General features: G+C 41.1%; 1 protein-coding gene across 1 annotated transcript in view; it reads left to right on the top strand.

Moving 5' to 3' along the window:
- Positions 1-22,837, top strand: part of LOC137624313 (MFS-type transporter SLC18B1-like) — a 38,144-nt gene that overhangs the window by 14,508 nt on the left and 799 nt on the right. The window contains exons 4-12 of the mRNA XM_068354974.1: positions 1,288-1,383; positions 1,527-1,600; positions 2,541-2,668; positions 5,145-5,233; positions 6,366-6,453; positions 6,621-6,766; positions 16,725-16,924; positions 21,281-21,379; positions 21,596-21,664. Of these exons, the coding sequence (XP_068211075.1) occupies positions 1,288-1,383; positions 1,527-1,600; positions 2,541-2,668; positions 5,145-5,233; positions 6,366-6,453; positions 6,621-6,766; positions 16,725-16,924; positions 21,281-21,379; positions 21,596-21,664 (989 nt within the window). The remainder of the gene's footprint in view (positions 1-1,287; positions 1,384-1,526; positions 1,601-2,540; positions 2,669-5,144; positions 5,234-6,365; positions 6,454-6,620; positions 6,767-16,724; positions 16,925-21,280; positions 21,380-21,595; positions 21,665-22,837) is intronic.

The raw sequence follows: 22,837 nt of genomic DNA, 5'->3' as shown, positions 1-22,837 counted from the left end.
CACCCACCCCCCTGGGTGTGAATCAGCTACATGATTATCGGGTAAGTTTAATATTGAAAAATGTTATTTTTATTAGTAAAATAAATTTTTGAATATACTTACCCGATAATCATGATTTAATCGACCCTCCCTTCCTCCCCATAGAGAACCAGTGGACCGAGGAAAAATTGAGGAGGTGTCAACAAGAAGTACTATAGTACCTGGCCACAGGTGGCGCTGGTAAGTACACCCCCTTCTAGTATTGTGATAGCTGGCGTATCCCTCCATAGAATTCTGTCGGGCAACGGAGTTGACAGCTACATGATTATCGGGTAAGTATATTCAAAAATTTATTTTACTAATAAAAATAACATTTTTCCTCTAACTTTTCTCACTGGGCTATTTTCCTTGTTGTAGCCTGTGGGCTTTATAGCATCCTGCTTTTCCAACTAGGGTTGTAGCATAGCAAGTAATAGCAATAACAATATAGTGACAGTGATTTGCACTTGGCACAATGTATTTACTATGAACAATATTGAATAAATATTCTTTAATTCTGAGAAATATGAATCCTCTCACACCTTTGTATTGAAAAGATTCTCCGAAGTTCTGAGGATTGTGTTGTTGTTTATTCCTAGGGTGTTAGATTATGGAATAAAAGAAATTAAGAATTGCTTGGTTTTTATCTTGCTTGACTAATAGGGAGGAAATATAACTTGGCTAAATTCTTTTCCTCTTAGGAGGCCACGAAGATAGACTTTTTGTTCTTTTACTAAAGGTTTGTTAAAAGAGAACAAAGAGCTGTGGAATGGGCTAAGGTGTGATCAGTGTCTTGACCAAGATGTTTTTTTTAGAATCATAATGAGCTTGTTACTGCATAGAATTGCATCATTCTTAAGATATAATGTACATAATTAGTTGTAAGTACAATGTATTGCATAATTACAGTATATTATTTATGGTGCTTGCCTTTTTAATAAGACTGTAATAGTTGAACTAGGGTGAGCAATGTTGAAATGTTGAAAAATTAATATAATTATGACTAATCAAAGCCCTTGAATTTAGAAGTAGTGAAGTTTTATTAATAATCATTCAAAATTCATCACTTTATATTGTCCCTTTATGGTTTTTTGTAGTCAAGTTCGTGTGTATTAGGAAGTTGCCTAATTATATCTATTTGTTCTATTATAATTTGTCACCTCATTGTTAATTTAATTCTTGTAACTTTTTAACCTATTTATTATAAAATATATTGTTCAGAAGTGGATTGTCATTAGGTAATAAATATTTCTTCCTTTTTAATTTCAGGCCCTAACTTTAAATTTAGGCCCTACATTTTCTGGTGTAATCTTCAGTGTGTATGCTCTTGTGATAGTTTTAGTATCTCCAATAATTGGTAAATTTGTAAGTATAAAAAATCCAGTAAATAATTTTTTAAGGTCCTTTTATAAATTTTAATTCATGATATCAGAAATCACAACTCTTGAAAATACAGTACTATAGTATTTACATGAAGGTCTTATATTTTTTTTCCATTTCTGCTAAAGCTACCACTGGTAAACTCTCGGAAAGTCTACCTGGCGGGGATCATGGTCGCTGGATTATCAGACTTTTTATTTGGGTAATTGTATGATTATATTCTGTAGAACTAGAATCTGTTAATTGTACTGTAGATTTTAACTGTAAAATTTTGATCTTGTATCAAAAGTATCTCTGGTAGTAGAAAATAGGTTTACTGTATTATTTATTAACCCTTTTACCCCCAGGGTATTTGGAAATTTCCAACACTTAACCCCCATGGGTTATTTTTTTTAAAGCCCATTTTGCAGTGTATTTTTTTTAAATTGCTCTAACAGCCTTAATTTTCATCATAGAGGGGTCAGGTTGGTCTCATTCTCTTGGAAAATGCCTGAAGTTTCTCAAAAAATTATAAAAAATATGCCAAAAAATTTTTTAAATAGCAGTTTTTTGCAAGGACGTACCGGTACATTCATGGGGGTAATGGGATGAGTTTTGTGAAACGTACCAGTACGTCCTTTGGGGGTAAAAGGGTCAAGTAATCTTGAGAAGGTAGTGGCCGGCAGACTAACCGGTGCCATACTATGACGGATGACAGGAGTGCATGGTTTTAACATTTGAAGTGCTAAAGCCAAATGCAAGGATCTGGCAACAAACTGATACCAGATCTTGCTTACCCCTATGGTCTCTTAACTTGTTCCCCGGGCAAAGCGGAAAACTTCTACACACCAGTACTTGACTCTGTAAAAAATTTTGCCTGAAAAGTTGTTTCCACGTTAGATATTGCAATAGTGAGCTGCAAGATTAAAATGAAAGAAAATTGCACTGAAGCATTATATAATTGCTACACATAGGAAGAACTTCAAGGGGAACCCATGTAACTATTTTACATAAACTGCAAGGTGGCTACTTGCCTGACTTTATAACTGTTTTTAACGTCTTGGGACAAAACCAAAAACTAACAGCCAGATTTCATTAAGTAAACATTTTATCATTTCTCAACCTCCAGGGCTTCATCTATAAATCTTTGAATGTCTTTTCAGGATGACTTATTACATAAAAACCTCTGAGCTCTTCGTGGTGATGACCATCACACTGCGAATAATTACAGCCCTTGGCACGGCTGCATTCTTGACTGTTATATATTCTGTGGTTCCAGTGCTATTTCCAGGTAAGTCTTGCCTTTTGGGTACTGAATCCTAAATGAGGTGTAGAAATGATGATAATTTCTTCATTGTGGTTTTAAGCAACATTATAATCCTCAGAAAAAGAAATTTCTGTGTAAGCAAAATTCTTCCTTTGCCAGATTAATTTGCTGGAACAACCTTGAAATGTAGATTTAAAATTGTTTGTTAGGCATTATGGAGCTGCCAATTTGAGCAATTATTGCTAGGAATCACATCTTTGAGATGTAAGCCTTTTATTTGGGTCTAAAACATTTAGACCATGGAAAACTTTGGCAGATGTAAAATCACGATCTCTTGGCAAATTTTAATTTGTGCCATTTAAAGTCATTGTCAGCTGCCAGCCCACTTCAGAAACCAAAATACCTTATACAGACTTATCCAATCCTATCCCATATCCTTCGAGACAAAGTTAACTCGATTCAGGGAAGGATAACCGTGGTTGTTTTAAACACGTCCCTGTTTCACACACGATATCTCTTGGGATATTTGCTCCAGGGGTTACAACCCTGGGATACCTCCACAGTTAAAATTCTCTGGTATATCACTTGAAATATCCCAAGTAGAAGCTGCCCAGAGAAACTTCCATTAGGACGACATGGCTCTCACTGAAAAGTAGATTCTCCCTCTGGCGAAATCCCTTTTTTATGTGATCAAATCCCTCTTCATATGGATCTGTGCTACATGATTTTCAGATTTCTCTTTAATTCATGTTTGCAGTAATCAAATGTAACCATTCCATTGTCGAAGGATTAATTATTTTTTTATATGACTAGTCTGATTAACATTAAAGTTTAAATCATAACTAGGAATGTTTCAGGGATTCAGGATTGTCAAGGTCCTCAACTTACAAACTTAATAGCTTTCAAGAAGGTGTTTGTAAGTCATTTTTTTCTTTTTTTTTCTTTTTTTATTTTGGCCTTGGGTAGGTCTAACCTGAATCCCATGCCTATGATTTCCAATTACAAAAGTAAAAAAATAGTCGGGTTTCATAGGAAATAGAGATTGGGTTATTACAAATGTTGTTTTGCTTACTGTATTAAGGGATTTTGACGAAGGAAAAATCTATTTCTGGGGAGAGACCTGTGACGGCTGGTGAAAAGGGTCCTTCTTTACACTTTTTCTGATATAAATCTTCCAAATATACCAGAGAAAGATAAAAGCATGGAATGCAGAGGTTACTACCCTCGTGCGAGCACCTCGTGGGTGTCGTGTATACATCAGGGGCGTGTGAAAACCACTATTCACAGGCTGTCTTCCATTTAGATTCCTTCATCAAAGGGAAGGGCCGTTATCTTTGTGATATTGTTGGATTTGTTTGTATCTGAGTGTTTGTAAGTTGAGGGTCCATCTGTAATCCAAAAATACATGGGTGTTGAGAGGTACAGACATTTCAAAATTTAATAAGGAATGCTTATCTGCAAATTAAGTTGAAATGCATTGCAAAGAAGTGCTTTTTTTCTTTTACTGTTTTCTTACTGTATTGAGGCTGGTCTCTTAGCAAATGATGATGCTACACTAACCCATCATTTTTTTAATGACTAAGAGATTAAAAGCCATGTTGATATGAGGTCCTCATCCCTTTGACCGTAGTCGACCTCTCTGCGAGGCTAGAGATAGGGCTGCCTAATATGATCTTGCCAAGATGCTCAGTAAAGGGATTTAACTGGGGCGTGTTAGAACCCCTACCAGAGGTCCCTTACCAATTAGCCGCCGCCTTCAATATCCATCGATACTACCAGGTGCCGTTCTACATCCGATTACTGCCCTGCTACTACGACTAACCCCCCCCCCCTACCACTACCCACGCTTCTTCCCTCATTCTATATTACTTTAGTTTAGCTTAACTTATAAGCAACTTAATTTTTCTGTCATTGTAGTGACGTCTTTATTGCATTATGACTACGACCGTTGGGCCGTTGAATTTAAAATCTGTGATCTAGAGAATACATCTCTTTTCAAGCACTCGTATTTTTGTAATCCTTTTTGATGAATACCAAACAACCGGAAGCCCTGCATTCATCCTTACAGAGGATAACTGAAGTGATTAAGAATTTTGAAGATATTTCTGTAATGTAACGTACATGTACAGTGCACGAGTCTTAATATGTTAAGGAAAATTTACCTTCTATGATATTGTGTAGTTTTTATATTCTATAGTAAATACATTTTTCAATAAAAATGTAGCAGTTTAATTTATATCTGCTATAGTGACTATTTGTAACTGGAATGTTGTGTAACTAATAATCAATCATTAATAGATCCTTTCAGAAATGAAGACCTTATTTTGAAAATTAGTTTCTAGTAAAAACATTTTGTGCTGCAGTTAACTAGTGTGTGAGGAACTAGATATTTCGTGAGATTAAATTAAAGAACTTTTAGGAATTATTTAAGAGTTGGAATTACAGCAATTCTTTAGCTTAAACTGTTTTTCTGTAAGGTTAACTAGAAGCCTCTTTTTAGATGATATGAACATGGTGAACGGAATGATGGAGACTGCCGTAGGAATTGGGATGTGTGTGGGTCCTGCAGTTGGAGTTTGGTTATACTCTGTAAGTATAGCATATCATGTCTTGGTTTAATTCAATACTTTTCCATTCATCATCTACTTCAAACTTCATAGTTCTCAGTCATATAGGTCTGGGTCTTCAGTTTATAGAAACTGTTAAGTAATTCATGCTTGACTCGGAGCTTTCCATCTTGAAGGTTTAAACAGAACAGTAATTGATCTCCTTTTTTGTGTTAGGTGCAACTTAATGATATTTTATGTAGACTTGAATGTTGTTTTGTCACAGTAATTTTGAGGTTTTTTTTCTTGGTATTTTGTCCGTGTGATCATTTCCCACAAGCTGAGTTTGCTTCAGGTCAAACTTAAGCTGTTACAAATAGTTCCTCGTATTAGCTGGATCTGTATTTCTTTAAAATTTAGCCATAAACCTTGAATGACTTGGCCCCTGAGATATAAAGATTTCCTATTCACAACAATGAAGGAACTTTTGTTACTAAAACTTTCTCAATATCTAAATTATCGGTAGATTATCTCTACTAATCCCTTTACCTATTATCAAAGATTTTTTTTTCATGCTGTCATTGGCCTATGAATGTAAGAGAGGGATACAAAATCTTTGGGTAATGTGACAAGACTGATGTGGTATATATTTTAAGCTGGCAAAAATGGAAAAACATTAGCTTTAGTGATAAGAGATTGAGTTGGGCATCTGGTAAGAGGGAATGAGAAGCGAGTTTACTTAAAAAGTATATATGGAAGAAGCAAAATAAACGCTAATAGGAATGCTTAGAAAACAATGTAAAAAGGACATAAATGAAGAATAGACCAATGGGAAAAAGCTTACCTATAAATGTTGTCTATGATAATGACTATGGATACTTGGAACATTAAAATAATGATTATCACTGTTGATTTAACATTTAAGATTTTTGGGTTAATATTTGAACTGAAAAATAAGGAGAGAAAGTGATATACTGTAAGTGTAAAGCGGCAGTTCTACACACTAGGGAGAGAAGATAGTCCTTGTAATTTTTTATCACATTGAACCTAAAAATCTTTTAGGCATAAATTTGTAATAGCCATGAACATTTGTTGATTAAATCCACCACTAGTATTGCCGGTCATAAGAATTAACAAACCAACTATTTTTCAAAGATAAAAATTTCTATTTCCAGATCGGTGGATTTGGCCTTCCGTTCTATGGACTCGGAGGTTTTCTTGTTCTCTGTGCTTTCATCAGCTATCTTACCTTTCCCTCTGATGGTAAGGAAGAAATGAATAATAGCCATTTACTATACAGTAAATACCAAAGCACTTTCAACAGTAAATACCAAAGCACTTTCAAAATTGGAATTTGTGAATTTATTGTGTACTCGCCTGCCAGTGGATGACTTCCTTTTTTCAATCTGCTTAAATTTCTTTTTATTCAGAGATAGATACGCTGCCACATGCTGAAAGAGGTGGTGTTCTGAGAGTACTCTGCAGGACGGAAGCCATTTTGTCGCTAGTTATTTTGTGTGTGACGGCAACTTGCCTAGCTCTACTCTACCCAACGCTTCAACCCCACATGAATAAAGTAAGTGATGTAGAAAATACTATACAGTATAGGGAATAAAGGTACTTATTAGGTAGTATGTTGGCCAGGGCACCAGCCACCCATTGTGATAATACCGCTAGTGTTATTGGATCCTTTGACTGGCCAGACAGTATTACACTGGACCCCTCTTTGGTTACGGCTCGCTTTTCTTTTGCTTACACATACACTGAATAGTCTGGCGTATTCTTTCCGTATTCTCCTCTGTCCTCGTACACCTGACAGCACCGAGGTTACCAAACGATTCTTCTTCGCTCGGGGTTAATTATTGTACTGCACTGTAGTTGTTTAGTAGCTAGTTTCCTCTTGGTAAGGGTAGAAGAGACTAGCTATGGTAAGCAGCTCTTCTAGGAGAAGGACACTCCAAATTTAAACCATTGTTCTCTAGTCGTGGATAGTGCCATAGCCTCTGTACCATGGTCTTCCACTGTCTTGGGTTAAAGTTCTCTTGCTTGAGGGTACACTCGGGCATATTTTTCTATCGTGTTTCTCTTTCTTTTGTTTTTTAAAGTTTTTATAGTTTGTGTGAAAGATTTATTTTAATGTTATGGTTCTTAAACTTTGCTTGTATATTTCCTTATCTGATTGAGCTATTCTCCCTGTTGAGGCCCTTGTGCTTATGGCATCTTGATTTTCCAAATAGGGTTGTAGCTTAGCCAATAATAATAATAATAATAATAATAATAATAATAATGATGATGATGATGATGATAATAATTATCATTATCATGATGATGATGATGATGATAATTATTATCATGATGATGATGATGATGATGATGATGGTAATGATAATGATGAACTACATTCTATGCAACACATTGAATTTGGTGTGTGACTTTTATCCCCTAAAGAAAGTTTGGAAATAGATATTTTCAATATATCCAGTAACATGTGATGAATCATAATTAAGGTCAAACTCAGTTTTTCTCTTCAAAACTTGAAACCAGCTTGCATTGTTATTATTTTGTTGTATTTTTCAAGAGATCAGACTTTAGTACTGGATATTAGTAAATTGCATTTCTGGGCTCCGACCCGTGTCGCCCAGTGAAATGCTCCTTTAGCACCATTTCTAAGGTATATAACTGCTATATATTACCAGAGAAAAAATTGCATGGGAATGCCAGGTTGAACCCAGCTTGCTCACCTATAAAAGGTGTCGATATAATACTGGGGCGTGATAAATCACAACCAGAGACCTCGCACCATTTAGATATCTCCTGTCAAAATCTCCAAACAGCGAGGTGCCGTTCAACATATTACTACTACTAGCAATCCCACGCCAGTGACGTCACTCCTTTATTAGCACGCAGTTTGATAACTGTTTTTTGTCTGGTGTGTGTATTTTGCTGGTTTTTCTCTGGATTTACCTCAAGATGTCCGACTCCACTGTCACTACATCTAACTTAAGTACCAGATCTATGAGTTTTGAGATTTTGGAGGGGGCCTTGCCCTTTTTTGTTTATATTTTTCAGCTTATTATTCACGACCTTGCTGGGTCTCTCTAGGGCGGCTCCTTCCTCTCTCTCTCTCTCGTTCGTTCTTAACGATTTTCAATAAGTCCTCCATACTGATTGTTTCTCGTTATGAACTTTATGGATTGCCACGGTTCACACACCGTATCATTTTATTTTGTCCTGTTTTATGATAAGTTATTTCATATTCATGTGCGTATTTTTGGAGGTTGGCATGCCTGATCGCCATCGGCGTTCTTTTCCACATTTCATATCTTGGCTTATTTACGTTCGCACGCCACGGACTCGCTTACCATTTTAACATCATTCGTATGATTGCATTAGTTCGAGGGGCTTTCAAGAATCAGTTATTACAATTTAGTTTTCATTTTGTTAGCACTTCACTGACCCTGTGTTCTGTTGGTAGCCCTGCCTACTCCTAGCGCCGTCAGGCTTGTTCTTTCCCGTCTCTTGTTCGCGCCCTCGTTTGTTTTACGATTGATTTATAGCTAATTTTATTATTATTATTATCATCCAGCATGCCTTCCTCTCTTATTTACCATGTGTTATGTTTTTATAGTGTTTTAATCTTTCCACGTGATCATATCACTCGTGGGTCTGGCAGGTTGGTATACCTGATATTGTCTCGGAGCCAACCTACTCCTAGCCTCCTCCCGCCGATATCTTATAGCGCCATGTACCTCTCCCGGGGGCATCCGCTTTGCACGTGCGGTTCCCGTTGTTCTGTGAGGCATTCTATTATTATGCATTAACGTACATTACTTTTCCCCACTACTCTACCCGGTCGTAGTCGTTTTCTTTCCGTCGCTCGTTTGGCTGACGATCGGCGGGGAGTTTTCGGCTCGTTCCGTGGTACCTTGTTATGTTATTTATTTATTTATTAAGTTGTGTACGGGCTTCTCCCTCTTGGTCCCGCACGTCACGGACCCTTATAAGATCCCTTTCCCCCCTCTGGCACGCACCTCACGGACCTCATATAGATATATATATATGTTTAAAGACTTTCATTACGGGATCCCCGGGAGTAGCTTTTATTCATTACCATTCGGTCGAGTTTTTTAGTTGAGCCCCGGAGCCAACGTTATTCATTATTACTTGGATTCCCTTTATATTTTAGTCACGTTTATCTATTATATACGATCCTAGTTCTCGACCTTGCCTTCCATGATATGATCACGACTACGGTCTGACTTAATTTAATTTATTAATTTAATTTAATTTAATAATTTTACAATCAAGTAAAGCTGTTAGTTGATTTTTTAAACACCGGGGTCCCCTGGGGGGTCCCCTAATTTGCCTTCATTCAATTATTAAGGCATTTATATATGAATAATTTTTATCATTTATTTGATATATGACTTATAACCCCCCGGACCCCCCAGGGTCCCCTATTTGCCTTCATTCATATATTTAAGGCATTTATCTGAATAGTTTTATCATGGGTTGGATATATATATATATATATATAGTGTTACAGCATTCGGGCCCCGTGCCCTTCATTTGCTTTCATTCAGGATAATTATAGCTATATATATTCAACTTTATCTCCATGATAGTAACTTTTATAATATTTAAGCACTGGGACCTCCGGCCCCTAATTGCTTTCCTTTAAGATACTCGTGTATCTTTTATCTTACAGACTGTCCACTGTGCGATGACGGCATGTGCCGCTGTTCTCCACCAACCCTGCGGCCATAATGTGTCGTTCGCACGCTCACTGCTCTCTTCAAGTGGATGACCTAGCTGTTTGACATCCGGACAACTGTCCTATCTGCTACTAATTGGCTTCCACTCTAACATCTGAATCGGTGAGTGCATTTACTTTATTACAGAATTGTGGGGAGTTACATTTTAATGTTCTCTTTTATTATTTTTATTACTTTAAGGCCACAGTCCTCTGGACTTCCTGCATGCCTTATATGTGCCTACAAAGTCCTTGGGCTTCTTAGTTTTTTCTTTGGCACTTTTATCCCTCACTAATAGTCTGTTCTCTTTCAGAGCACCCAGCTTGAAATGGACACAGCCCGAGCTACCCTCAAGATCTGGATTGGCGGGTTCGCCCGCAACGTGAAGGCCAGACAGCCGTATATCCTTTCTGAGGAATGGTGTTCCCTCCTCTACCCCAATGCTAAAACATCAGCTGCGGTCCCCAAAGCGCTGGCGGACCCGATCATCGAGAGCATTGCATCTCTTCTTCTGGCCCCGGACCAAGGGGAGACGGGCGCCACCCTAACTGAGGACGTCGCTACCCTCGACCTTGATGTGGAACCCATGGCTCTGGATGATCCTGACGCAGGTAGGGACGTAGGTGAGTCAGGTGGTTCCCGGGCTGGGATTCCTCTCCCTAGCCCGGCTTTCTCTTCTACTTCCGATCAATCTTCTTTTCGAGGTTTTCCGGAGGCAACCGGGACTGATCTCAGCTCCCGACCTGTTCCCCCCAAAGTGAAGGCTCCTCACAAGCCTTTTTATAAAACTCACAAATCTTCCCAAGACCACAACCCTTCGAGATCGTCACCCTCGGAGGCTAAATCCTCCTCCTCCAGAGTCTCTCAAGACCCAATTGCTGTGCCCTCAACCTCTCAAGAAGTAGTCTCTGTTCCGGCACTTGTTCCCCCCCCAGGCGGGATCATTTAACATGGAGGAATTTTCAGACAAACTGTTTGCTCGTTTTGAGTCGATCCTATCGTCTCATACGAAGCAATCCCATGAGAGGATAGCTTCTGTGGAGAGCCTAGTCCAAGGCCTCATGAGTTCGGGGCTACCACTACCACAACTGCAGTACCCCATTCCCGACGCCTCCAAGCTTCCTCCTTTCAATAAGAATAACCCTTGGAGGTTAGCATTGCATGCCCCCTTTTCGGAGGGTATGCTGTCAATCGAGGGTTTCGGTACACGGCCTCTTACGGACTACGAATTCTACCCGTCAGGTCTTGAATTCCCCTTCCCCGGTACGCTCGCCTCACAGAAGAAGCTCTGATCCGTTTAGATAAGGTTCCAAAGGAAACTGTCATTTTTCCTAAGGAACAGGCGCAGTCTGTCTTGGTTCGCCTGTTCCATGAGTGGGAATGTTTGAACACCATGCTTACAGAACACAAAAGTTTGTACACTATGTTTGTGGCCGACGACCAAACCCCTACACCATGTGTGACCAAGATCCTGGAGTCGGTCTTCCAGGCTATCAAAGATGAGAAGCCTTTACCACAACTCAGGGAGACCGACTTAACCTCCCTCTTCTTTCCGGGGGACAGTGAATGTTGGCGGAATGCCCCAGCTACCTTTTCAGTAGGTAATTTGAGCCCGGACTGTGCCTCGACGCAGTTCAGCGAACGGCTTCCCAAACTCCCAGTCTCTTCTTAAATTAGAATTTGATTCTAGGTGCAGATTTGGCAGGTCTCTCAATTTGGTCACCCTTTCCGAATTGGCCGTTGCCACTTACAACGAGGAGGACCTCCTTAAGGCCCTCACTAAGTCGTTACTGCAAAACTTCATGGCTGACGCCTATGATTTTGCAAGCGCCAGGACCCGTTGTCGACGACACGTCCTCTCTGAAGCCACCATTAGGCACGAGCCTAATAAGCTCATCAAAGCTCCGGTCTGGGGCCTGGATCTTTTCCCGGAGGATTTGGTTAACTCGGTCCTTAGCGAGGCAGCTAGGGCCAACCAAAGCCTCAAAGTTAGATGGGGCCTCGTCCCAAAGAGGAGATATGAGCCTACTGGTACCCCAATCCGAGGTAGGAAGAGATTGAGGCCTTTCCTCTCTTCCCAATTCAGGGTTCAACCGGTCTCAGTTCAACCGGCTCCCCAAGCCCCCCAGCCTTCTACATCAAAGGGCCAGCAGCAAGAGCAATACGTCCTGGTCCCTCAGTCTCAAATCGCCTCGACTTCCTTCTACCCCGCCTTTAACCCCATTTATGAGGCTTAGACCTCCTTCCGTGGCTACCAGCGTCACAGAGGTGCCAGGGGTGCCTTTCGTGCCCGAGGTAGCGGAAGGGGTTACCACCGGGGCAAGTCTTCTCGTGGAAGCAGAGGAGGCAAATCATCCTCCACCCAATGAAACAACGCAGGTAGGAGGGAGACTGTACCTTTTTCGAGACCGTTGGAAGTCCAGCGATTGGGCTTCCAGCATCATCTCAAAAGACCTAGGGTGGAGCTGGATACAGGGACCTCCTCCACCGAACAGCTTTTACCAATTGCCAACAGAAGAACTATGTTCCTTCACAACAGATCTGCTACAAAAGAATGCGATCCAAAGCATACGTCGCTTAAGATTTCAAGGACGCTTGTTCAGCTTACCAAAGAAAGGCTCAGACAAACGAAGGGTAATCCTGGACCTGTCTCGTTTAAATTCCTTCATTCGTTGCGACAAATTCCGTATGCTTACCGTCTCGCAGGTGCGGACCTTACTTCCCCGTGGGGCCGTCACCACCTCCATCAATCTTACCGATGCCTACTATCACGTTCCAATAGTAAGGCATTTTCGTCCTTTTCTGGGCTTCAAGCTAGGCAAACAAGCCTACGCATTCAAAGTGATGCCATTCGGGCTCAATATAGCACGCAGAATCTTCACCAAACTAGCAGAGACAGTCATTCAAGAGCTTCACACTCAGGGGATACAGGTAGTGGCCTATCTAGACGATTGGCTAATCTGGTCAGACAATGCCCAGAATTGCCGTGTAGCAACGAACAAAGTCCTCACCTTCCTTCGACAACTGGGATTCCAAGTCAACTTCGGAAAATCCCGCCTGGTCCCGGAGACCAAGTTTCAATGGCTGGGACTACAATGCGACCTATGCTCCCATACGCTGTGCCTCCCCAAAGCCAAAAGGAAGGAGATTGCGAGGAAGACGAGACAATTTCTCAGGGAGAAGTTTACCTCCAGAAGGAACCAAGAGAGGATCCTAGGTTCCTTGCAGTTCGCCTCCGTGACAGACATCGTCCTACGGTCCAAACTCAAGGACATAAACAGAGTGTGGAGATCCAGAGCAACCGCAAAACGCCGCGACAGACGTGCCCGCCTTCCCCCACTCCTGAAGAAAAGTCTACAGCCTTGGACGAAGGTCAAGAATCTCTCCGTCGGTTCCCTTACAACATCCGGTCCCGGGACTCGTCGTCCACACAGACGCCTCCTTAACAGGGTGGGGAGGTTACTCCGAACACAAGAAAGTCCAAGGGTTATGGTCATCAGTCTTCGTCACATGCACATCAACGTTATCAAGGCCATGGCAGTCTTCCTCACTTTAAAACGTCTCAATCCAGCCAGGAATCTCCATATCAGACTGGTTCTCGACAGTGCAGTCATAGTTCACTGCCATGTTGCAGATTTTCTCCATGGCGGCAATGCACAAGTGGCACCTGTCAGCAGTCCATCTAGGAGGAGTCCGGAATGTGGTAGCGGACTCCCTTTCCCGGACGACTCCGCTAGAGTCGGAATGGTCACTGGACAATCGATCTTTCCAGTGGATACTATCTCAAGTCCCGGGTCTCCAGGTGGATCTGTTTGCGACGGAATCCAATCGCAAACTGGATTGTTACGTAGCCCCCAACCTGGACCCTCAGGCTCTATGACCCTAGAATGGAATACCTGGAAGACGATCTATCTGTTTCCTCCGGTGAATCTCCTGCTGAAAATTCTGCACAAACTCAGATCTGTCAAAGGTCAAGTGGCTCTCGTAGCCACCAACTGGCCCAAGAGCAATTGGTTCCCCTTGTTGCTAGAGCTAGGTCTCAGCCCCCGGCGGATTCCCAATCCGGTGCTCACACAGACAGTACAAACTCGCAATGTGTTCGCTTCCTCAAGGATTCTGAATGACCTAACTTTATGGACTTCATGAAGTTCGCAGCCCAACGAGGTGCGAGCATCGATCCTTCGAATACTATTTTCCTGGAATCTGACAAAAGGGAATCTACTCTCCGACAATATGACTCAGCTGTCAAGAAATTAGCTAAGTTCTTGAAAGATTCCCAAGTTGAGAAAATGACAATGAACCTAACTGTGACATTCTTCCGGACACTCTTCGAATCAGGCCTGGCAGCCAGTACCATTACTACAATTAAGTCAGCCTTGAAAAAGATCTTCCATATTGGTTTTGGCATTGATTTAACGGATTCATATTTCTCATCCATTCCGAGAGCTTGTGCCAGGCTAAAACCTTCCACTCGCCCTAGCGCAGTTTCCTGGTTTTTAAGCGCAGTTTCCTGGTTTTTAAACTATGTTCTTAAGCTGGCCTCTGACACTCCAAATGAATCCTGTAACTATATGGCATTATTAAGAAAGTCACTTTTCCTTTTGAGCCTCGCCTCTGGCTCCAGAATCTCGGAATTGTCAGCTTTATCTAGAGACCCAGGTCACATAGAGTTTCTATCTTCAGGTGAGGTCCTCTTCCCTAACAAAGTGTTCCTGGCTAAAAATGAGGATCCCCAGAACAGGTGGTCCCCCTGGAAGATTGTTCCACTTCCTAGGGATCCATCCCTGTGCCCAGTTACCACCCTGAAATCCTACTTAAGTAGAACTTCCACTACAACCACAGGGCCCTTATTTATTAGAGAGCACTTAGGAACTATTACCCTTAAGGGAATCAGACAACAAATTCTTTATTTTATTAAACAAGCTAATCCTGAATCATTCCCACATGTCCATGATATTCGAGCTGTGGCTACCTCAATTAATTTTTTCCACCATATGAAATTTGATGAGCTCTCAAAATATACGGGTTGGAAGTCCCTTAAAGTTTTCAAACGCCACTACCTAAAACCTTTAGAAGCTCTTAGATTTGCCACAGTAGCTGCGGGGAATGTAGTTCCTCCCGAGGGTACTGAGTCCTAATCACAACGTCTTGCTCTGTCCTCTTTCCCTCCTGCCTGGGTTACCTGTTGTTCCTACCTGTTTTATTTACCATGATGTATTATTTATTATTCAATTGATCGATTTCACGAATTATTTTGATTTCACTTGTTTTTGGAATCCCCGAGCTGATGTTCCTTTGTTATGTTAATTATTTATATCTATGATTGTATGCTTTACTGCATTTTTCTTACCAAGCTGTATTAACATTATTCATACCTGTTGAATTTCCCTTCGGGTTTCATTTTGATTATGTATCATGTCTAATTGTCTCTGTCATTTACGTGTTGGTCTATTTTACGGGTTTCCATATCCCTCTTTTTTTATATAAATTCATCAGCTATATTAATTTTGTGTTATTCCCTTCAGGTAGTTAGCCATATTGGGTCCCCATTCTCTGGTACGATTTCACTGGGCGGCACGGGTCGGAGCCCAGAAAAGGGATTTTGACGTAGGAAAAATCTATTTCTGGGCGGAAGACCCGTGCCACCCAGAAACCCACCCGTCCCTCCCTAATTGGGCCCCAATCTGGGGTGCTTTAAGGAGTAACGTCACTGGCGTGGGATTGCTAGTAGTAGTACGATGTTGAACGGCACCTCGCTGTTCGGGGATTTTGACAGGAGATATCTAAATGGTGCGAGGCCTCTGGTTGTGAATTTTCACGCCCCAGTATTATATCGACACCTTATACAGGTGAGCGAGCTGGGTTCAACCTGGCATTCCCATGCAATTTTTTCTCTGGTAATATATAGCAGTTATATACCTTAGAAATGGTGCTAAAGGAGCATTTCACTGGGCGACACGGGTCTCTCGCCCAGAAATAGATTTTTCCTACGTCAAAATCCCTTTTTTTAGCTATATAAAGCTTGACTCATTTGTTTATTCTAATTGATTATTTTCAAAGTGGTTGAAAGTTATACTTAACCTCCTCTTTGTAAGTTGGGAAAAAACCAGGTTCTAACATTAATATGTGTAGGAAAGTGGCTGATATGTCACTCTAAATGCATTGTTGGAGAGAGTTGGAAGATCTTGGCCCAATATTGGCTGTCCTTGAGTTGGTAGTATCGAATCTCTAGAATTAGAATTTTTCAAAAACTTTTAAATCAAAATCAAAATCATGGTTTCAAAGTGTTGAAAGTAGAAAAAGATAATATAAAACCCCTTTGGCCCACCAAATGATAGTTGTTGCACAAAAATATTAGTTTCCTATAGGAAACCCTCTGAGAATTCACTGACCTGGTCACCTTTATTATATATGACTGGAGATTGATGAAGTCACGTTTACCTTATTGCACCTTTCTTTAAGGATTTTAAATGGCCCTTCTTGTGATTGGCTAAACCTTTGTTTGGAGGAGGATAGATTTGGGACCCGTTCCCATTTGAGTCCCTCGTACACAGCTCTCTAAAACCTTGCCATCAATTGTATGCAGCTGGTAAGAGGAAACTTTGTTGGAAACTTCCAAATGAAATAATATAAGTTCCTACTCATTTTTTATCACATGTGAACTAATAGATTTTTTCCATAGGACCACCAGAAAAAAAACTCCAAAAAGTGATAGTTTATTCAGTTGAAACTGTAATCTTCTGCATTATTTTTATAAAATATTTTTTTTTTCTTTTATAGCTTGGTGTTTCCGTGGAAGGAGTAGGCCTAGTGTATCTCCTCATGTCGGCCGTCTACGCTCTGTCTTCACCGTTGGTAGGTCTCGCCACCGACCGTTTTCATTGTCCGTGGGGATTCATGTCATCAGGGCTATTAATAATGTCCATTGCACTGGTCCTTCTGGGTAATTCGCCACTGCTGCCATACTTGCCTCACGAAGAGTAAGTAGTGCGTTCACCGATGTCTTATTGTAAATGTGTACTCTTGCGTTCATCAGGGTAGTTTTGATGACTAAGAAATCTTGTCCCTCTTATAAGTTAATTTTACTCTTTCATGATAATTCATGGACAAATGGTCTATTATAGGTATGGGAATGAAGTATCAAATCTTGTCCCTCATATAAGTTAATTTTACTCTTTCATGTTAATTCGAGGACAAATGGTCTGTTACTATAGGTAGGGGAGTGAAGTATGAAATTTAGTAGTCCCAGAAAATCTGAATGGTACATAAATGAAGAGAAAGTCAACCAACGGAAAATGACGTATCTCAAATAAAAAATAGTATTTGTATATACCCTACATATGCATGTATGACTTCAAGACAATAAAGAGTGAGAAATTGAAAGACAAATATCCTCAAAACTTCCCTTAATACTGTGTCACAATTCAGGGTCAATATACGTTAAAAGTTTTACAATCCTTAGTAAGTTCTGAAGCTTAGTATTTAGCCCACAATTTCGAGCTTTTAGTTCGTAATCCCATTTTAGTTATTAGTTTCCAGTTTCCAGTATGTATATAGCTAATTTCTCCCAAGGAACTGACTATGGATTCAATGCTATATTAAGTGGTTGCTTATCTGGTCGGTTGGCTAATCTGGACACAGTCGATCCCGGAATGCAACAAAGCTACAGCCAAAGTGATCCAATTCCTCAGCAAGCTGGGTTTCAAGGTCAACTTACAAAAAGTCTCGCCTGCAACCGGCAAGCAACTTTGAATGGTTAGGCATCCAATGGGACCTCACAAGTCACAGGCTCTCTCTTCCTTCCAAGAAGGTCAGAGAGATAGCGTCCAAGACAAAGAACTTCCTCAAACACAAACAGGTTTCCAGAAGAGCCTTGGAAAGAATCCTCGGCTTACTTCAATTTGCGTCAGTGACAGACCTCTTATTGAAAGACAAACTCAAAGACATCAACCGAGTTTGGAGAAAGAGAGCCACAATACATTTACGAGACAAGATCTCATCGATCCCCTCAATCCTGAAAAAGAGACTCCGGCCATGGTCCAAACTGGAGAACCTTTCCAAATCGGTTCCTCTGCAATTCCCTCCTCCACAAGTGACGATTCATACAGACGCATCTCTAAGTGGTTGGGGGGAATATTACAACCAACAGATGTTTCAGGGCTCCTGGTCCCCCGCCATGAGACACTTCCACATCAATGACTAGAAGCCATGGCAGTATTCCTGACCCTGAAGCGGCTCTCCCCGCCACGGTCCACTCATATCAGGATAGTTTCAGACAGCACGGCAGTGGTGCACTGCATAAACAGAAGTGGATCAAAATCTCCCAACCTCAATCAAGTCCTGGTCACGATTTTCGTCTTGGCAGTAGACAAGAACTGGTGCCTGTCGGCATCTCACCTGGCAGGAGTCCAGAACGTGGTAGCGGACTCACTATCCAGGACGAAACCACTGGAGTCAGAATGGTCTCTGGACATGAATTCTTTCCGGTAGATTTCCAGGCTGGTTCCCGGTCTCCAGGTAGATCTATTCGCGACACAACTGAACCACAAACTTCCTTGTTATGTGACCCTAAACCTAGACCCTCAGGCATATGCTATGGACGCATTAACCCTGGATTGGAACCGTTGGACGAAGATTTACCTTTTCCCTCCGGTGAATCTTCTGATGAAAGTCTTACACAAGTTACGCTCCTCCCAAGGGGCAGTGGCTTTAGTAGCACCGCACTGGCCAAAGAGCAGTTGGTTTCTTCTCCTCCTCGAGTTGAAACTCCGTCCCTTCCGGATCCCATTCCCCAAGCTGACCCAATTAGTCCAAACTCAGACTGTGTCAGATTCCTCAAGGATAGCCAAAACCCTAACTTTGTGGATTTCATGAAGTTTGCAGCCCACAGGGACGAGAACATTGACCCGGAAAATGTCCTCTTCATAGAATCAGATAAAAGGGACTCTACTATTAGACAGCACGATTCAGCTGTTAAGAAATTAGCAGATTTCCTAAAGAAGTCAGATTCTCGCATGACTTCTAATCTGGCCATATCATTCTTTAAGTCCCTATTTGACAAGGGCCTAGCAGCTAGCACTATAACTACGATTAAGTCAGATCTGAAAAAGATCTTCCTCGTGGGTTTCAATATTGACCTGGCAGATTCCTATTTCTCATCTATTCCGAAGGCATGCGCTAGGCTCAGGCCTTCGGTTCGCCCACAAAAGGTCTCTTGGTCTCTGAAAGACGTACTAAAGCTAGCTTCGGACACGGATAACGAATCCTGCTCCTACATCACTCTTCTTAGGAAGACCTTATTCTTAACGGCCTTGGCCTCAGGTGCTAGAATCTCAGAATTAGCAGCTCTCTCACGTAATCCTGAAAATATAATTTCCTCCCGTCAGGCGAAGTACTACTTTCTCCAGACAGCTTTTCTAGCTAAAAACGAGGACCCGCAAAATAGGTGGTCCCCTTGGAAGATTATCCCTCTTCCCCAAGATACTACTGTGTCCAGTCACCACACTCAGGGCCTTTTTAGCTAGAACCGCTACCCGCTCGTCTGGCGCCATGTTTCTCAGAGAACAAGGAGGCACTATTTCCATCCAAGGCATCAGGCAACAGACCCTGTACTTTATTAAGTAAGCTAACCCGGAATAATTTCCCCATGCTCATGATATCCGGTTGGTAGCAACCTCCATCAATTACTTTCAGAACATAGATTTTGATGACCTTAAGAAGTATACGGGTTGGAAATCTCCTATGGTTTTCAAACGCCACTGTTTGGAGAATCTACAGGCCCTTAAATTCCCCACGGTTGCAGCTGGGAGTCTTATCTCCCCCCAATAATCTCTTTGCTCTTCCCTTTCATCCGTCTCTCTCCTTCTCCCTCCTACCTGCCACGTCGCCGCTCTCCTGGGTGGGTTGTTTAGCCCTAGAATTATGTTACCATTACTTCATTACCCTGGTTATTACCTGTTAGTATGTTCAACCTTACCTTATTTTATTTCATGTTACCATTCTTTAGCCATGTAAGGATCGAGTTTGTGTTGTGTTTTGATTCTCAGGATGATTCCCTGCATTTCATCTTATTGTCACTCCATCTTTGGGATTCCTGTTTGGCTAATGTTATATTTTTAGTTTGCCTACCTTAACATAGTATTTCGTTTTTGGTACATGGTGTTTGACTTTATCCCTTTTATTTGATAGTGTTTTTTGGGCTTGGAAGACATTCTCTGGTACATTTTCACCGGGCGTCACAGGTCGACCCAGAAAAGGGATTTTGACAAAGGAAAAATCTATTTCTGGGGAGATACCTGTGACGCCCAGTGAAACCCTTCCCTTACGTTGCCCCACCCTTTCCTTTCCGAGCCATAGTTCTTGCAGAAGGATGTAGATCAGAGGGCGCTAGCATCGGGCGTCGGTAGAGTGGCGCAGGTAAGGTAGCTAGGGCCTCTGTTACGGCCCTTCCCTTTGATGAAGGAATTATCTAAATGGAAGACAGCCTGTGAATAGTGGTTTTCACGCGCCCCTGCTTTATACACGACGCCCACTGGGTGTTCGCGCGAGGGTAGTAACCTCTGCATTCCATACTTTAAATTTCTCTGGTATATTCGGAAGTATTTATATCAGGAAAGTGTAAAGAAGGTCCCTTTTCACCGGGCGTCACAGGTATCTCCCCAGAAATAGATTTTTCCTTTGTCAAAATCCCTTTTTTATCCATCGTATTTGTCTGACACTTTTGACTTTCCTTATTTCATTAAACATAGTTAAATAAATCAGCTGAAGTTTTTATACTTAATTTCTTATCAATTAATGGGAAACGGATAAACATTGCAAGATTTAAGATCAAATTAATTTTACTAGGTAAGGGACTTTAGCTATGGTAAGCAGCTCTTCTAGGAGAAGGACACTCTTAAATCAAACATTATTATCTAGTCTTGGATAGTGCCATATCCTCTGTTCCATGGTCTTCTACTGTCTTGGGTTAGAGTTCTCTTGCTTGAGGGTACACTTGGGCACCCTATTCTAATTTTTTATAGTTTATAAAGGAAATGTTTATTTTAATGTTACTGTTTTTAAAGTATTTTATTTTAACTCATTTCCTTGCATCACTGGGCTATTTTCCCTATTGTAGTTGGTGGGCTTATAGCATCTTGCTTTTCCAACTAGGGTTGTAGCTTAGCAAATAATAATAATAATGATAGTTATAAGGACCACTGAGCTGGTTAGCACTATTATAGCTCTAGTATGGAAGGAAATGAAAACACTTTAAGCCGAATGGCCTTAATATACAATACATAATTCGAATGGCTTAATATACAATACATAATTCTATATTAAATATTTCTTTCCAGACTCTACATTCAGGATGTTACTGCCATAGTTTTTCTTGGCCTTTCCTCTGCAATGAGCATTGTGCCTACTTATGGTGCGATCCTTGAAGCTGCTAACAGGTAGTATTTTGCTTTTTACTTCTGTATTTTACTTTTATCATTAGTTAGTATAACTAGACCTGATTTACCATGCTAGGTACCTTATGAATATCCCGAAGGTCTTGTTCTTAATGTTACGAATGACTTACGGTGGGCCAATCCTAAAACGAATGCACGTATTTCTGTATACGATAATTTTTTGTTCTTAAATCTTTGCTTGAAACTGTTTCTCTCCAGAGATGGCAATGTAGATATGGCGACATACGCAGTAGTGGGTGGATTGTGGTCATCGTCATACTCACTCGGGTAAGTATGTGCAGTAGCTACTTAACATTGGAATTATTAGACAAGTGATAAATGAGGAGCAAACAGATGCAGATGTATAGCCAACATAAGCGCTCTCGCTCTCTCTCTCTCTCTCTCTCTCTCTCATCTCTCTCTCTCTCTCTCTCTCTCTCTCTCTCTCTCTCTCTCTCTCCTCTCTCTCTCATCGATAATAGCGACTATTTAATGAGCTGCCAGCTCATCTAAGAAACATATCAGGAGTGCGCATATGTGTTTTAAAAATAAGCTCGAGAAATACCTAAAATGCATCCCAGGCCATCCAAGACTGGAAGATGCAAATACACTGGAAGATGCATTAGCAACTCTGGTGGATATACGAGGTGCCTCACACCGAGGGACCTGGGGGAACCCAAACATAGAATAAGGCTCTCCTCCTCTCATCGATAATAGCGACTTTTTAATGCGCTGCCAGCTCATCTAAAAAACATATCAGGAGTGCGCATATGTGTTTAAAAATAAGCTCGAGAAATACCTAAGATGCATCCCAGACCATCCAAGACTGGAAGATGCAAAATACACTGGAAGATGCATTAGCAACTCTGGTGGATATACGAGGTGCCTCACACCGAGGGACTCTCTCTCTCTCTCTCTCTCTCTCTCTCTCTCTCTCTCTCGCTCTCTCTCTCTCTCTCTCTCTCTCTCTCTCTCTCTCTCTCTCTCTCTCTCTCTCTCTCTGTCTCTCTGTCTCTCTGTCTCTCTGTCTCTCTGTCTCTCTGTCTCTCTGTCTCTCTGTCTCTCTGTCTCTCTGTCTCTCTGTCTCTCTGTCTCTCTGTCTCTCTGTCTCTCTGTCTCTCTCTGTCTCAAAACTTTGTGTTTGGGGGCTTTACCCCGGGTAAATTTGCAATCCTCATTTCTTCTAAATTTTGTATTTTGGTAGAAATTCCATTTACTGGAAAGTTTAACTAGGCTTAGGTTATCTTGTTTACTCTGATAAACTCCAGAGCCTTTGTCATCCCCCATTTTAATGTTTACAAATTTTTGTAATCCATGGAATTAATTGCCGCAATCTAGTGCTGATTGTCTTTTGTATATCTCCGGAAGCTTTGGTGTTATCAGAGGAAATATTACTACAGCCACCATCAGATCATGCAAGCTCCACATTTTCTATGTATGGAATGACTGGATTTCAATATA

This window comes from Palaemon carinicauda, chromosome 31 (assembly GCF_036898095.1).
Source record: "Palaemon carinicauda isolate YSFRI2023 chromosome 31, ASM3689809v2, whole genome shotgun sequence".
Taxonomy (NCBI): Eukaryota; Metazoa; Arthropoda; class Malacostraca; order Decapoda; family Palaemonidae; genus Palaemon; species Palaemon carinicauda.
The sequence above is the reverse complement of the archived record's forward strand: the minus strand, read 5'-3'. Positions and strand labels throughout refer to the sequence as shown.